Source organism: Cantharellus anzutake, assembly GCF_015039405.1.
Source record: "Cantharellus anzutake strain C23 chromosome Unknown EI90scaffold_28, whole genome shotgun sequence".
NCBI lineage: Eukaryota > Fungi > Basidiomycota > Agaricomycetes > Cantharellales > Hydnaceae > Cantharellus > Cantharellus anzutake.
The window spans coordinates 212171-226854 of NW_024066978.1; the positions used below are offsets into that span (position 1 = coordinate 212171).

General features: G+C 49.9%; 3 protein-coding genes and 1 non-coding gene across 4 annotated transcripts; 1 reads left to right on the forward strand and 3 right to left on the reverse strand.

Annotated features, from left to right (window-relative positions):
• Positions 1–2185: 2185 nt before the first annotated feature.
• EI90DRAFT_t136 lies at positions 2186–2259 on the reverse strand. Its single transcript has one exon. It is a non-coding gene; the product is annotated as a tRNA-Ala (tRNA).
• Positions 2260–4349: 2090 nt separating this feature from the next.
• On the reverse strand, positions 4350–8267 carry EI90DRAFT_3124580 (uncharacterized protein; the record flags this gene model as incomplete). The annotated part of the gene is made up of 16 exons (XM_039063731.1): positions 4350–4564; positions 4623–4788; positions 4841–4916; positions 4968–4998; positions 5051–5139; positions 5188–5353; positions 5404–5661; positions 5715–6438; positions 6495–6759; positions 6831–6938; positions 6998–7109; positions 7159–7266; positions 7323–7738; positions 7795–7849; positions 7908–8165; positions 8228–8267. 16 exons carry the CDS (start codon positions 8265–8267, stop codon positions 4350–4352), a joined length of 3087 nt encoding a protein of 1028 aa, XP_038915326.1.
• A 619-nt stretch (positions 8268–8886) lies between these two features.
• Positions 8887–9537, forward strand: EI90DRAFT_3060857 (uncharacterized protein). Its single transcript, XM_039060523.1, has 2 exons — positions 8887–9380; positions 9432–9537. Exons 1-2 carry the CDS (start codon positions 9123–9125, stop codon positions 9438–9440), a joined length of 267 nt encoding a protein of 88 aa, XP_038915327.1. The 5' UTR covers positions 8887–9122; the 3' UTR covers positions 9441–9537.
• Positions 9538–10356: 819 nt separating this feature from the next.
• EI90DRAFT_3124581 (uncharacterized protein) lies at positions 10357–13674 on the reverse strand (the record flags this gene model as incomplete). Its single annotated transcript, XM_039063732.1, has 13 exons — positions 10357–10568; positions 10621–10801; positions 10864–10945; positions 10998–11028; positions 11082–11208; positions 11408–11483; positions 11537–11562; positions 11618–11709; positions 11766–12438; positions 12490–12754; positions 12811–13030; positions 13090–13197; positions 13251–13674. The coding sequence occupies 13 exons, from the start codon at positions 13672–13674 to the stop codon at positions 10357–10359; spliced, it is 2517 nt and encodes an 838-aa protein (XP_038915328.1).
• Between the last annotated feature and the right edge of the window lie 1010 nt (positions 13675–14684).

The following is a 14684-nucleotide window of genomic DNA, read 5'->3' on the forward strand; positions in this document are numbered from 1 at the left end:
AACCTTCGCACGGTTCTGACAGTACCCTTGCTCCTTTTATCCCAGACCCCTCCTTATATACAATGTACATAGTAACTTGTAACCTGTAGGGAATGGATGTGTCATATCCGTGCATACCCGACCCCGACCCGACTTCCGGACCTCCCCCCTCTTCACCTCCGGAGTCATAACCTACCGCTGCCGTTCCGATACTCACCTTCGGTCTTGGCAACACACCCCTCCTCTTACCTCTCCGACCCTTCTCCGTCCGTTCCGATACTCACCTTCGGACCTGACTACTCTTCCTTACCTGTCCCCTCTCTCCTTCTTCCGTCACTCCTCCGCCACCCTTCCGCCAAGTTACGACCGTCCACCGCTGCTCCGTACTTCACACTCGGACACCGTTCGTACCTTACTCCGAGCCTCCGTCATAGTCCATACCTCGGACTTTGACTCCACCTCGGTCTTAGTCCATTGCATTGGAGACCTCATACTACGTAAACACCATTGCCAATATTCCTCGGACTTCCAACCCCGCCTCCGTAAGCTCCGCAACCCCCGAGCTTCGCGGACCGCCTCTGGCACTCTCGCCGTTTGTAATGTATTTCTCGCAATTCCCCCTCATCCCTATTTGGACTACTGCTTCTTTCTATTCTAGCCAGTTAGTCATCACCCCCACTTCCCCTCATCCTCCTGCCCCTCTGGGCCTCGCCCACTCTACCTCCTTTCGGACGTATCACAGGTCTTGCCCTATGACCTTCGGTACCGCTCCGCTCCCTCTACCCTTTGTTCCCGTTCGGACATCTTCGTTCCGATTCGGTCACCCTTTGTTCTCCTTGTGCTTTTGCCCCTTCCTTATATATATCGGCGCTTGTACATACTCGTACTGAAACCAGAGTATGTACAAGCGCCGATATATATAAGGAAGGGGCAAAAGCACAAGGAGAACAAAGGGTGACCGAATCGGAACGAAGATGTCCGAACGGGAACAAAGGGTAGAGGGAGCGGAGCGGTACCGAAGGTCATAGGGCAAGACCTGTGATACGTCCGAAAGGAGGTAGAGTGGGCGAGGCCCAGAGGGGCAGGAGGATGAGGGGAAGTGGGGGTGATGACTAACTGGCTAGAATAGAAAGAAGCAGTAGTCCAAATAGGGATGAGGGGGAATTGCGAGAAATACATTACAAACGGCGAGAGTGCCAGAGGCGGTCCGCGAAGCTCGGGGGTTGCGGAGCTTACGGAGGCGGGGTTGGAAGTCCGAGGAATATTGGCAATGGTGTTTACGTAGTATGAGGTCTCCAATGCAATGGACTAAGACCGAGGTGGAGTCAAAGTCCGAGGTATGGACTATGACGGAGGCTCGGAGTAAGGTACGAACGGTGTCCGAGTGTGAAGTACGGAGCAGCGGTGGACGGTCGTAACTTGGCGGAAGGGTGGCGGAGGAGTGACGGAAGAAGGAGAGAGGGGACAGGTAAGGAAGAGTAGTCAGGTCCGAAGGTGAGTATCGGAACGGACGGAGAAGGGTCGGAGAGGTAAGAGGAGGGGTGTGTTGCCAAGACCGAAGGTGAGTATCGGAACGGCAGCGGTAGGTTATGACTCCGGAGGTGAAGAGGGGGGAGGTCCGGAAGTCGGGTCGGGGTCGGGTATGCACGGATATGACAGGATGTGTGGTAATGCGTGCTGTGCACACTTTCTTTATTCATTGTTTATTACTCTTTATTTCTCGATGTAAACAATGTATATAAATTGTGGGGAAGGGTGAAACAGGTTTTCACTCTTCTCCTCCCCTGTTGAAATAAAGAGCCTAAATTCTGACAGCTTGAGGATAGCAGGAGTCACAACTAAGGTTGGAACCTCAACCGACTGTCAGGGCACACCCACCTGACCCAGCTCCACCCAGGCCCACCCGGGCCCACCTCACCCACTCCCCCATTACCCATCCTTCTCCCTCCTCCTTCTCCCTCCTCCTTCTTCCCCTTCTCTTTCTTCCCTCTTCTCTCTTTCCTCTTTCTCCTTTGTTTCATTCTCCCTCTCTGTTTATTCTTTCTATTTACACAGACCACTTTCCTTTGTATCATTGTACTGTTAACCCATCCAGCTCAGACACCCCAGACAACTTCCCACTATGCCTAGCACACACACCTGCAGCGGACACCCTCGGGATCCCCTGTTGGAATTTGCACGTGGTCTTTTAGGGAAACCTAAAAGTTGGACATACTGGGAATCAAACTCCAGTCTTCTGGATCGCGAACTCAGTGTGCACAGCCATTACACCATATGCCCTGATAGGCTGAGGTGGTTATTTCAACATCCCCCACAGGGACACCCGGATGGCTGCGGCTCTCTGAGGGTGACATGGCACCCATCATGTGACCCAAACTGCATGTACATAAATGCACCTGAAGTGGGAACTGAAGAAGTAACCTTCTTCTCACTTTTCCACTTCAGTCAAGTGGCCAAGGACTACAGTCCCAGATCAGGCCCATCAGCATGCACACCCGCTATGCTCCCCAAGAGGGTCCCTCTGCTGGGCGTTACATCCAGGCCCCCTCCACCCCGGACACATCCCTGACACCGACCCTGCATAACCTCAGTCCGAAATTGACTTGATTACCCCTAAGAGACTTCCCCTCTGCTAGATCTGAAATTAGGGACCCCCAGGACAACCAGCAATGGCACAGCACTCCACATGAGTCACTGAGGCCAAGGTCCTTCCATGTTACGGGGATGGGGGAAATTCCCCATTCCTCGATCCGTTCTTATAGTGGGAAGGTGAGAGTCATGTCTAGTTTGTACCATAACTGGAAGTGTAATCGATGAGTGGTCCCAGTCTGACCTGGGAGTGGGCGATCGAATTCCCATCGATCGCGATGGGTGATGTAGTGAGCTATTAAGGGATTGATGATTGATAGTCGGAGATATCAGGACAGAAGGGTCAGCCACGGATACTTGGCGCTCCTCAATGGAGCATACCGTGTGCGAGGTCGCGACTGGTGAGATGGGTGAGAGCCTTGCGTAGTTGCCATCGGGTACTTGGCGTTCGCAGTGCGAACGTACCGGTAGCGGGTTGATATCGTAGGCGTGCAATGAGGACTGACTATTAAGGCCTTCGGTGACTTGGCGTTCCCAAAGGGAACGTACCGTTGGCGGGGACATGTGATGACTGGCAAAGGAAGAAACAGACGGTGGATGGGCGGCTACTTGGCGTTCGCGTAGCGAACGTGCCGGCATCGAGGGTAAGTGGGCCTCATAGTGTTCACGATCACCCTGATCGTGATGGGACGTCGTATGTTGAGTACTGGGGGAGAGCGGAGTGATGAAGACCCATAGGGTACAGGTTCAATAGGACGATACACACGTCGAGAGTCTTCGACTCTTGACTTCGAGTTCTCGCGGTGAGGGCCGTTAGAGGACTCGATATAACCCGACTTATAAGACATAGTGAGAGTTGTACAGTCACACAGGTTCAGTTGAGTCACAGGGAGGGTTGTTACAGAAGATGGTACACGAGACAGTTGTAGAGCAGTTGTTAGTTAGCGGGAACCGCCTTCGGCGGTTTCCATACATGACGCGTGACTATCTACAAATGGTAAGGTCGCGGGAAATCCCGCGAAACACAAACAACCTCGGCCAGCACCAAAACCCCAATGGGGAAAGCTTTGCACGAGGGGGGGGAAAGGGGTAGAACGGGTAAGGAGGATAGGGTAGCGGGATAGAGGACGGAAAGGAGAAAGAGGGGAGGAGCGATAGAGAGGGGAAGTCTTTGACCATGCGACGGATATGGTCGTTGGAGACTCCGTATCCATAACATTCCATGCTAAGTCTCTGATTCCATTCCGGAGTTGTCCAAATCCGCCATATCTAACAATACACACCTTTGTATCACTTACAGTTCTGGTGTGCTGAGCAACCCCTGAGACCTCACAATACCCTTGCTCAATCCTGCAAAACTAACATGTTTTTCTCCATCACTGCTCAAGCTACTTTCTTTTGAATGGGTCTCCTCTGAATTGCTTCCTCACTTGTCACATAAAAGATCTAATTTCATGCATATTAGTGCAAACTCACTGCTCTCTCTCCTTATTGATGATCACACTGCAGAATCTGGCATTCACTGTCAGGCCAGGACTCACATGAAGGGTGGACAAGGCAATTCACAATAACAAATCACAAATAGAAAGCAAGCATCTCTCGGTGAGGCACTCTGCACCCCTAATACAGGAAGTGATTGTGTTGTCCTGCTTGGACCTCACATGGATCTTCGACACCCAACCTCAACAAGTAGCCGCATATGCTTACTCCAGTGATGGACCATTTACTAATAGAACCAGTTTCGGAGACAGCATAGGTGTGTATGGCAGGTGCCTGGCCAGTCAACCCTGCTGGGGAGATGAAACAGCTTGCTTACCAGTGTTCCACAATGCTGTCCAAATCCGTACTGAACCATCATCGCCCCCGGTGGCAAGCATAATGCGGTGCTCATTTGCATTGTTCCAGGCTACACTCGCTGGAGTTGTCCCCTGTTCACGAACATGTAGAGAGTGAAGCAACTTGGTTGTCCGGCGATCCCAGAAATGGACCTTCCCACCTAGAGGGAAAATGCTTGTCATCCTTTTGATCCATTTATGTTTGTCCAGTGCCCTCACTCATATCTGTCGAGAGTACGACCATATTCTCAACATCATGTCCAGCAAATTGACCAAGATAACCTGACCGTCCAAATCGAACTTTGGACGGGAGGTTGTAGGTGTGGAGGAGATCAAGATGAACGATGCCACCGATATTTCCGAGGCGGAAGAGTTGTGGAGATGTCTGTACCAAGCATGTGTTGAGTTGCCAGTTGATCTCATCACTTTTAACTCACTTTGTCTTCAAAACTGATCAACACTAGTGGCCCAGATACTTTAATATGGCGAACGTCGTGAAGCATTGGAATGTGTCTAGTGGAGGATCAGCAGGTGTTACCAGCATCCATAAAGAAATTGAATTACATCTCAATTTCTTCCGATTGCAGATTGAGCACTGAACGAGATCAGCCTCCAGGTGTCTTGGCAGGTGCTAGGAATGCCTTTACCAATAATGCGCTTCTCCAAATGATGTGAATCTGAGGGCTTTAGTTTCTGATCATCAGGCATTTGGCTCAGAGTTGCAACCCCCAAGAGTCTTGACTGATGGATCAGACCAAATCATAGCCGTTGATTTGATATCTACCTTAATTCATCCATCGTGACAGCAACGTCGTGAAGGACCAAAGGCCCCAAGCATGTTTCATAGGTACGTTGCACTTCGCCTTTGACAGACTGGGTGCAGTGCTCAGTCTGAGGTCCAATGTCCGGTCGTGAACCACCCACCAGTACCGTGAACTTTGTCTGTTCCACTACAATGAATTTGTCAGAGCCTCCCACCCAAGCCACAGAATGTATAAACCGAGGCCAGTGGATGGTCCGCTGCCAAACACCAGTCTGCTCGCGTCATTCACTAGTACATTCGCAATGTATGGATAGATACGGACCTCGCGTAACCAGGCTTTCACCCCAAACGGTGACTTCACGATGAGATACTGGCCATCTGGAGACCATAAGACTTGTCCAGGGGACCCTCCCGCATATTCCAACTTCTGGTGGACGGTGAAAATGGAGTCAACTCTCCAGATGATAGCGGTTTGGTCCCATGCGCAAGTAGCCACTAGTAACAACCGAAACTGAGCCAGAACGAGGAAGAGCCAGAGATTCACATACGGTATTCGCCATTAGGGCTGAACTGGATGTCTCGGACCAGGGCAGTGTGCATCCTCAGGTTCCCCGTGACTCGCAGAGATTTCAAAGCAGGAATTACAGCTCCCAAGTTGGATGGACTAGTTTCTGCGGGGGGAAGATTTATAACATCCACCGAGTGGTCACTCGAATCAGAGAGAGAGCCTCTGCCACGAAAGGGGTCCTGCCTTGGTGCTGGCGAGACGGGCAATGGGGTGCGTGGCGAGGAGACAGGACCCCCTTCCTCAGACGTCCTGGGGTGAATCCCAAATCCACGTAGTGTGTCATGGAACTTTTCGAATACCGGTTTGAGGAGAGGGAACAAACCAGGTTCATCAGAAGATCGTTCATATTGAAGCGATGTCGTAGGCAGGGAATGACGTTCTGTCTTGTCATCGGATCGATGAGCTCTCAAGCTCGATGATGCACGACTGGGAGTCCTCTCAACGGCATCTTTCTCGACATCCCGTTGGTGGGCATCAGCTATCGGAGAGTGCACCTCTGTTATAATGATCTCGTTCTGTCGGCTGTCTCTTGGCAAATTATGGCGTCGGAACAGGGTGATCAAAAGTCCCCATAAGAAAACAAGCGCCTTCCGGAATGGTTGTAGACAGTGATGCATGCTCGAGAGAAGGAAGCCTAAGAATGGTTGGCACATAGCTGCCAGATTGCCTTTTGTAAAAGTATCCTTCATTAAATCGTCGAGCCACTGAAGAAAACGACACATCACCACATTACTCAACCGTTAAAAAATGGGGATCGAACCTTTCTGCCGTTAGTCTTACCATATGCATAGCGCTCCCCCAAAAACCAGAAGCCGACCGTGAGAAGAGCAAAAGACGAGACTGATGTGCAAATAGTGATTACGACGGGGATAAACGGAGATATGTGGAAGTTGGAGAAGGTAAAACATATGAGCCCAGCCGAGAACGCAATGACGGACGCAATGAGGAAGCTCAGAGGCGTATGGGTTATCCAGATGGAGACCCACCAAGGGAGGCGTGCACGAGGCGAGCGGTAGACGGCAGAGCTATTTCAGCAGGATGAAGAGTGTAACCGATGAACCAGCCCCCAGAGTACTTCAAACAGCAATTTGCTCACCGCCAATGATAAGCAAGCTGGCTATTCATCGCACTCGCGAGGGAAAATACGAGTGAGATGATCCATAACAAGTTGACCGCTTCCTGAGTCCTTGTCTGAAAATTCTGACTAGAGAAGAAGCGGCATAAGACGAGTGATTTCCCAGAAAAGTAACCAGGTATCAGTACTAGCTAAACTGAATTGTTGTAGCAGTCACACTCGAAAACAAGGTGGCGACCGTGGACAAATTATGAAGGGCTGCAGTTGTGTGATGCTGGGTAAATTTGATAGTCGGGATACCTGCTCAGCCCATTGAGTTGCATCGTTGCAGCTGGGTCAGGGGACTTACCGAACTCGATGAAAACGGTAATGGCCGCCGAGACGCTGTCCAGATGCTCCCCAATTTCTGCTGAGATATCGTTAAGGTATAATCGAACAAACGGAGCGTGGTACTGCTCTGTGAGAAGCAAGGAAGTGAGTGGTCGGATAGAACGCCTCTTGATGACAGCTAACTTTCATATACTTTGAGGCAAGATCCCCAATACCTCAAATCTCTTTGGAAGAGCTTGACGGAAGTGTTGACAGCTTGGTCGGTGAACTTGGGAATCTCGTTCAAGCACGAGAGAAATATGTCTAAATTGTCTGCTAATAAACCCAACTGGGCGTGAGCTGTTTCCTGATCATCGGACAACACACTGAACCGGCGTTGTCCTCGTCCATACGCCCGAGATCGTCTATCCTCTGCAGCGTGAGCTTGGTCCTGATCGATATCCCCAAATAACTTATAGGCATTCTTCCGAAAGAGGCGCGACAAATGAGTTAGTAGGTCACGAAAATCGTCCGCTGCTAGTTGGAGCGCGGCTGAAGAACCGATCGCACCGAGGGCGTTGGTGAAGTTTTGAAGTTTTTTATCCAGTTTCGTCATTCTTCTATGGAACCCTGGGAGTGAGGACTTGTCAGAATCACGATTCTCGAACACGCTTACAATTCCAGAGTTTCCAATACCGCCAGTCCCTCCTTTCTCATCCATTCGTCATTGTCTAATAATCGAAACACCATATGAGAACGGAATTTTGGCCATTGGAGATTTGAGCCTACATCCTGCGCCTTGCTCATCAAGGTCTTCCTGACGAACTTCCGGGGACTCTTCAATCCCTTCTTCAAGTTGCAGACTCAATTGCCTTTTGTGCATGACTACAATGGGATTGGGGCGCCGCCTAGGTGTGGTAGGTTGAGAGTGAGAGTTTCTTGTTGGTGTCGAAATGCGGGCAGTAGTCGAAACACCAGGCCTGAGCCGATGTTCAGAAGGGGATGTAGGAGACACAGGACCAGTGTGAACGATGGTATCGCTCGTTTCTGCATGAACGCAGCGCGATGATCAGCCAACGCATTTCCTGGCTTCACGGCTTTGGACTCACGGTCAATGCTTGCGTCCATGTTGGTTTGTGAAGTCGACATCGCAAGCAAATTGAGGGGTTGTGAAGGTAACTGCAAAGCGAGTCATTGCTTTTGTAGCCATTCGCCTATCTTGGGAAAGCATGCTGAGTTCCTGTGTCATCTGGACAGACACGTGTTTAGCCACGAACCAAGACTATATAATTCTTATTGAAGTTATTCGGCTTCGACAACATAGAGTAAGTACTTTGAAAAACCACGCTGTCAGAGGAAGCGGGGGAAGAAGCAAGCGCCCTTTTCCAGACACCGCCGTAAAGCGTATATAATTGATCGAGGCCTGGCATCGTAGAGTAGCTCTACATATTGCTGCGAAGTCATAGAGACTGGAGCCCTGCCTTTGAGAGCATGCAACATATTGTTCTCACATAGTTCATTTGGTATTCGAGATACCGGGCAGAACCAGAAGGCAGAGATTCATTCATAGTGCCAATTTCATAAACTCTGTCGAGCCCCCCAGGCATTGACGGCGGTGCTGCTGCTCCGACATACCTCTGACTTGTGGAGGCCGCACGGCAGGTTCTTGCAGTCCTTTCCTTTGGGTGAGGAGCGCGCGAGGCTGGACTAAATTTGATTCTCCAAATTTTATATTGCAATTCAGTACAAATCTCGGCTGTCAACGCAATGTCTTCAATCTCTGTGCTTGTTCAAAAGGATTATCTGCGGTGCTTTAAAAAGTGTAAACGCAGGGGTGGTGGACTGGCAAATCACTTGCGTCGGAGCGGTTCCTGTCAGCAAAAAAATACAGCGTGCCACTCGACAGCCTGAGGCTCAGCATGGTCAAGAACTCACCACCCTCGGTCTGACGGTAGCAACGGCAGGGCAGATAAGACATTGAGCAAACTCACTTTGGTGAAATGGATGAGTCTGACCCCCTGGACTCGGAGCCGACGCAACAGATGTTGGGTTGCCCTCAGCGAGAAACCCCGTACTAATTTAATCATGGGCATAGACCCTGGAAAAACCTTCCCAGATGAGGTCGAGATGCCAGACAAGCTGGCCAAAGATGCAGATGAAGGGCAGCCGCACGCGCCCTTTTTGAGTAGGCAGGAATGGGAAGTTTGTCATTGGCTCAGCATAGGAGGCCTGTCGCAAGATGCCATAGATAACTTTCTAAAACTGCAATGGGTACGTGAATCTGCGGATTGATTTAGACCAAAAAGTCGTTACCTTATATAATCAGGTTAACGAACATCCTCAGCAATGTACAAGTGCATGGAAGACATGGGTCCTTTTCCTTTTAAGTCAGAAGTAACCGGCCCCACAAAGCCCGCGAGGAAGTCAAGGAGAAGGAGATATACGTCGGCCACACCAAGACAGCCACGCGGAGAGATCTGAAGCGGGACCCCCCGGTCTTCGAATACATCCGTACCAAGTTCTACTTGCTTGCGATCACGGAGAATTTGTTTACATATAGAGTGCCGACTGTAAAGCAGTCGTTCAGAAGCTAGCTAATGATACATTCCGAAATTGCGTCATTTGAAATACCAGAGTCCGTGAATTATCTCCTTATATATTCCATGAATAAGTAGACGAATAAATTCGGCCAGCTCCGCTACAGGTGGAAACTCCATACGCAACAATCTAATACAGGAGACCACCAGCCTGCACCAAATCTAATCCATCAAAATTGGGAAGCCGAATATACAAGCTGGCTGCATCGTGAGTAGCGTGGGCATGATTGCGCGCGCATCAGCGATTCTGTCCAGCGAGCGCGTACATACTTAGGCAGGATCCCAACCTCTACTACTTAAAGCACAGCGCTCACATTGATTGAAAGCATGCGCAAAAAGTGCACATTGACGCAATTTGAGCGTGAGCATCCTAGACATGGGCAGCCTTCTTGAAGCCAACAATCAAGAGTGAGGTTGCTACGTAATCAATACAGTTGTCCATTCATTTTTTAGATTGAGCACCCTTCTACATATGTCGTGAATCGAAATCCGCCTCTGTCTCTGTTCATCTGCCATGACAGCAACGTCATGAAGGACCAAAGGCCTCGAGCCTCCATATTGAAAATTCAGCCTGGGTATTGGGAGAACATTCGGGTATCAAGCACCACCATAAGTATTCGCGACCGCTCTTCCTCCCAAGCTTACGCAGTTTTGGCCCCCCCAGACGCTTCGTTGGCCCGAAATTCAGCTGTCCAAACCGTCAAAGTACCTCCATGGCCACCAGTAGCAAACATAAGTCTGTCCGTGTTAACGTGACTCCAAGCTATCTTCGTCCGAGCCGCTCCTGGATCATGAATCTTAATGGAGTGCAGCAGGGTAGCGGATTTGCGGTCCCAGAAGTAAAGCAGGCCACCTATCCCATAAATGTTAGCATTCGATCGTTCAAAGTTTTCGGGAGTAAGCACCTTTATCAGCGCATAACACGACCATGTCCCCCAGCCCGGGATAATTGAAATGACAGAATTCGCCTGAACGAACAAATCTCACTGAATGAAGCGAGCTCGCAGTTGGCAAGCTGTAGGTATGCAATAGATCGAGTCTCGTTTGATGTTCGGTAATCTTCAGCCGGAAAAGCTGTGGTGATGCCTGTGCTCGGATCCACATTTGAACAACGATATGTTAAGAACAACCCGTCAAGCACATCGCACCTTGTCCTCGTAGCTGACTAACACGAGCGAGCCCTCGCTCGACAGCGTGATGTAACGGGCGTCATGAAGAACGGGTATTTGTCTGCAAGAATTTGCTTGAGAATTTCTCACCGCCGAACTTATCTCACGCTCACACTTCTGCATCCCCTGTTTCTAGATTATGCACTGAGAGAAACATTGTTACTTGAGTGTGATGGGAATGATCAGCGCTAACGTACCAAGAATTCGCTTTTCTAAATGCCCAGGGTTTGATGGTTTTAATCCGTCCGGCGATTGAGTCACTGACGCAACCGCTAGAAGCCTGGAGGACGATGATAATTCGGGAGCGTCAGGAGGTAGAATGCGCTACTCGCCTTTGCCCATCAGAAGTGACCGCCACGTCGTGTAGAAGCAGAGGATCAAGGCTCCATTCGGACTGCGGACTGTGCTGACAACCGCAATCGTGAACATGCTATATGCAATGTCAATCGCAGTAACAATCGAATTTAAGACCTTCACTTAACAATTGTACGCCAACTTGTCCGATTTGCTAAAATGAACGCACAGGATGTTGGCAACCAGCAGACTGCCCGGTAATCTCCCAGTTCCTTGCAAGTAGTGACCTCTCGCCAGCCCTCGCCCTGGGATATAGCACACAGTTGATAAAAGTTATGCAGGCTTGCTGATCACTTACATCCGCCATCCTGACTTCGACACCGTCTTGAGAAAATAAAAGAAGATATTTGCCGTCAGGGGACCACGTTACTTGGCTAACCATATCGCTGAAATGCGGGATTTTGCGATGGACGGATAACTTGTGGTCAACTTTCCAAATAATAATGGGATCTCCCCATGCACATGTCGCAACTGCGTAAAAATCACTCTTGTTGAATTCATGGCAGAACTAGGCCTCCATGACTCACGATAGTCCCCCTTGGGGCTAAATCTTAAATCTCTTATGAATCCCGTATGTTCTCGTGCTATCTGGGTGACGGACATCCCTTTGAGAGATGATGTAATGGCCATCAGTTGGGCGGAATCTCCACTCGGCACGTTAGCGGAGTGTGCTTCTGTAGTTGCATGTGGGATCTGGCCTATAACAAATTGGCCTGCCGGAGACGGTGAACCAGGAGGGGAGCCTACTGATGTCCCCAATGAACCAGACCTGGATGCATCTCCTATGGACACCAAGCGATGCGTGAAATCGAATGCCGTTGCAGCGATCTTCTCCATGCCTGATCTTAGTGGGCTTGGCTGGTGAGGGCTGGTTCCCCCAAGAGAGGGGGGGTCATCAGGCGACGGTGGAGTGTGAGGGTCTCCATTCAACGAGGAAGTGACAACCCCGTTAGAATGCAAAGGCAGGCTGCCTTCAGTTTCCCTCACACCGCGGCTTGCGCTTCTAGCACTCAAGGTAGAAATTACAGTTTCCGGTCTGGGAACGCCCATGGATTGAGTAACTCGTGAGATCTGCCGCTTGGCACAGTCAAGGGTGGGCCGCAATAGTACACCCAAGTTTCGGAAATATGTGGTAGCTGCTCGATACCCGGAATAACCCTTAACGTTTTCCACTGCGACCGGCACTACCTGAATGAGCCACTGCAGAAGGGGATTAGAGCCCCGCGATCCGCCCACAATATTTAGCCTTACCTTTTTCCCGTTGGTTCGTTTAAATGTACACCGCTCTCCAAAGAACCACAATCCAACTGAAAGAAGGGCAAACGAGGAGATAGACGTGCAAACTGTGATGACGATGGGAATCACTGGGTAATGGTGGAAATTCGAGAACGTGAAACAGACCAATCCAGCGGAGAAAGCAAGAACAGAAGCAACGAGGAACATGAGAGGCGAGTGCACGATCCATACGGAGATCAACAGTGGTAGGCATGCATGCGGGGACCGGTAAATTGCAGAGCTAAATCATCCATCCATTCACCGAGGCTGCACTCAAACAAGCTAGTAATCACTTACTGCCAGTGATATGCCAGCTGGCTATTGATGGCACTAGCTAGAGAGAAGACCAGAGACATAATCCATAACAAATTCACAGCATTTTGCGCCTTGGTGCCGAAGCTCTGATACGAGAATTGAATTGCTGTGGCATCAACCGCAGCGAACAGGGCCGCCACAGTGGAAAGATTTTGAAGGGTTTTAGTTGTTTGTGTTTGACTGAATTTTATAGTGGGTATCCCTGAAAACGGTTTGTTACACATCAGTTAAATTCTTGTTCTCGAAAGTGGATCACTTCACCAATGTCAACGAATACCTGGAGGGAATGCGACATGCTTTCGCAGTGCTCGCCTATCTCGGTAGCGAGATCATTGAGATATTGCCTTATATATGATCGTTTAAACTGGTCTATTCAATGTTGTTGAGTGAATCGCTGGGAACGGACATCAAACCTAACCTACCACCAGCCCGATGGTCCTTCAAACATGAGCTCCAGTACATCAGGTCATCGTGAAAAAGCGCCGTGGAAGCATTGACAGCTTGGTCAGTGAACTCCGGGATTTGATCCAGACATCGGACAAATGTAGTTAGGTTATGGGCCAACGAAGCCATTTGCTCCGGGATCGTAGCTGGAGAGTCCGCCTGAACCAAGGCGGAGCGTATAGTGCGTGTATAGTAGCGAGAAGCGAAACGCCTAAATTTTGGTATACTAGCCAGTTCCTTCTCTCCGCCCTCGAAGAGATGAGCCGCGTTAGAACGAAAAGATTGAAGGAGCCTCTGGAGACAATCGCGTAGTTCATCTGCCGAGGATGATATGGCGACGGACGAACCGAGTTGACCAACAGCATTTGTGAATGATTGTAGATTTGCGTCAAGCGTGTTCATTTTCCTGATGAATGGTACGTCAATTCGATAATGATCACCACCAATTGAATATCATATGAGAATATTCACCTTACGAACACCTTGAATGCAGCAGAACCCTCTCGCTGAAGGCTGTGATCTTTGTCTTGATGAAGGCAGCATCATTCGAATGAACATGAACGAAAACAAGAGTTAACTCACAGCCAGCTCCATGTTCAGAAGAGGTCCTAGCTGTAGCTTCTTCAACTTCTCTCACCTCCTGCGATGGCCGTTCATATATCCCAGGAAGGGCAGGGGGACGCCGCTTAGGTGCGGAATTTTGATGTCGTGTATCAGCTGAATGGTGACGCGCTCCTCTAAGTGTGTTGGCCGGAGAATTCGATTGCGACGCTACGAGACTCTCTTGGGACAGAGTCATACTTTGACCTTTAAAACATGAGGCTTAATATCAATGCGACTTCAAACGAGCCATCACTGACGATCAGAATGTGGTTCCATCCTGAGGGGGACGACTGATTGACAGATCACTGTTTACTTAATGATAATCGGGTTGGAGACTTTTGGGGGTACACGAGCAGGGCAGAAGACATACGTATTTAAATCCTCACACATAGCGCGCTGTCTATGAGGGAGAGATGGGACATCAATAAGCGAGGGTGCCTCGGCACCCCATGCAATGGCACGTCCATATCTAAATTGCGCTCCTCAGCTGATTCTGGCGCACAGATGTGGAAAGGAGGCATGACGAGAGACATCGCCCGAAGAAGCAGTATCTGTTCTAAGCAGTCGCGCTCAGGAAGAGTACGTAAACACGTTCCAGCCTCTATCGGGGGATCATTCTATTCCAATGGAGACTCCTGGGAGCCTGATCATCCAGGCGTTGCTTCAGGAATCGAGAGGTCGTAATCAAGCCCAACCCCGACCTCCCAGGCAATCAAACAATAGCGGACCTGAAGCTTCGGAATCGAATGAATAGCGCCCATGCATCTGAAATCGGGAGTACTTATTTACCACGTGCACGGCTACTTTCT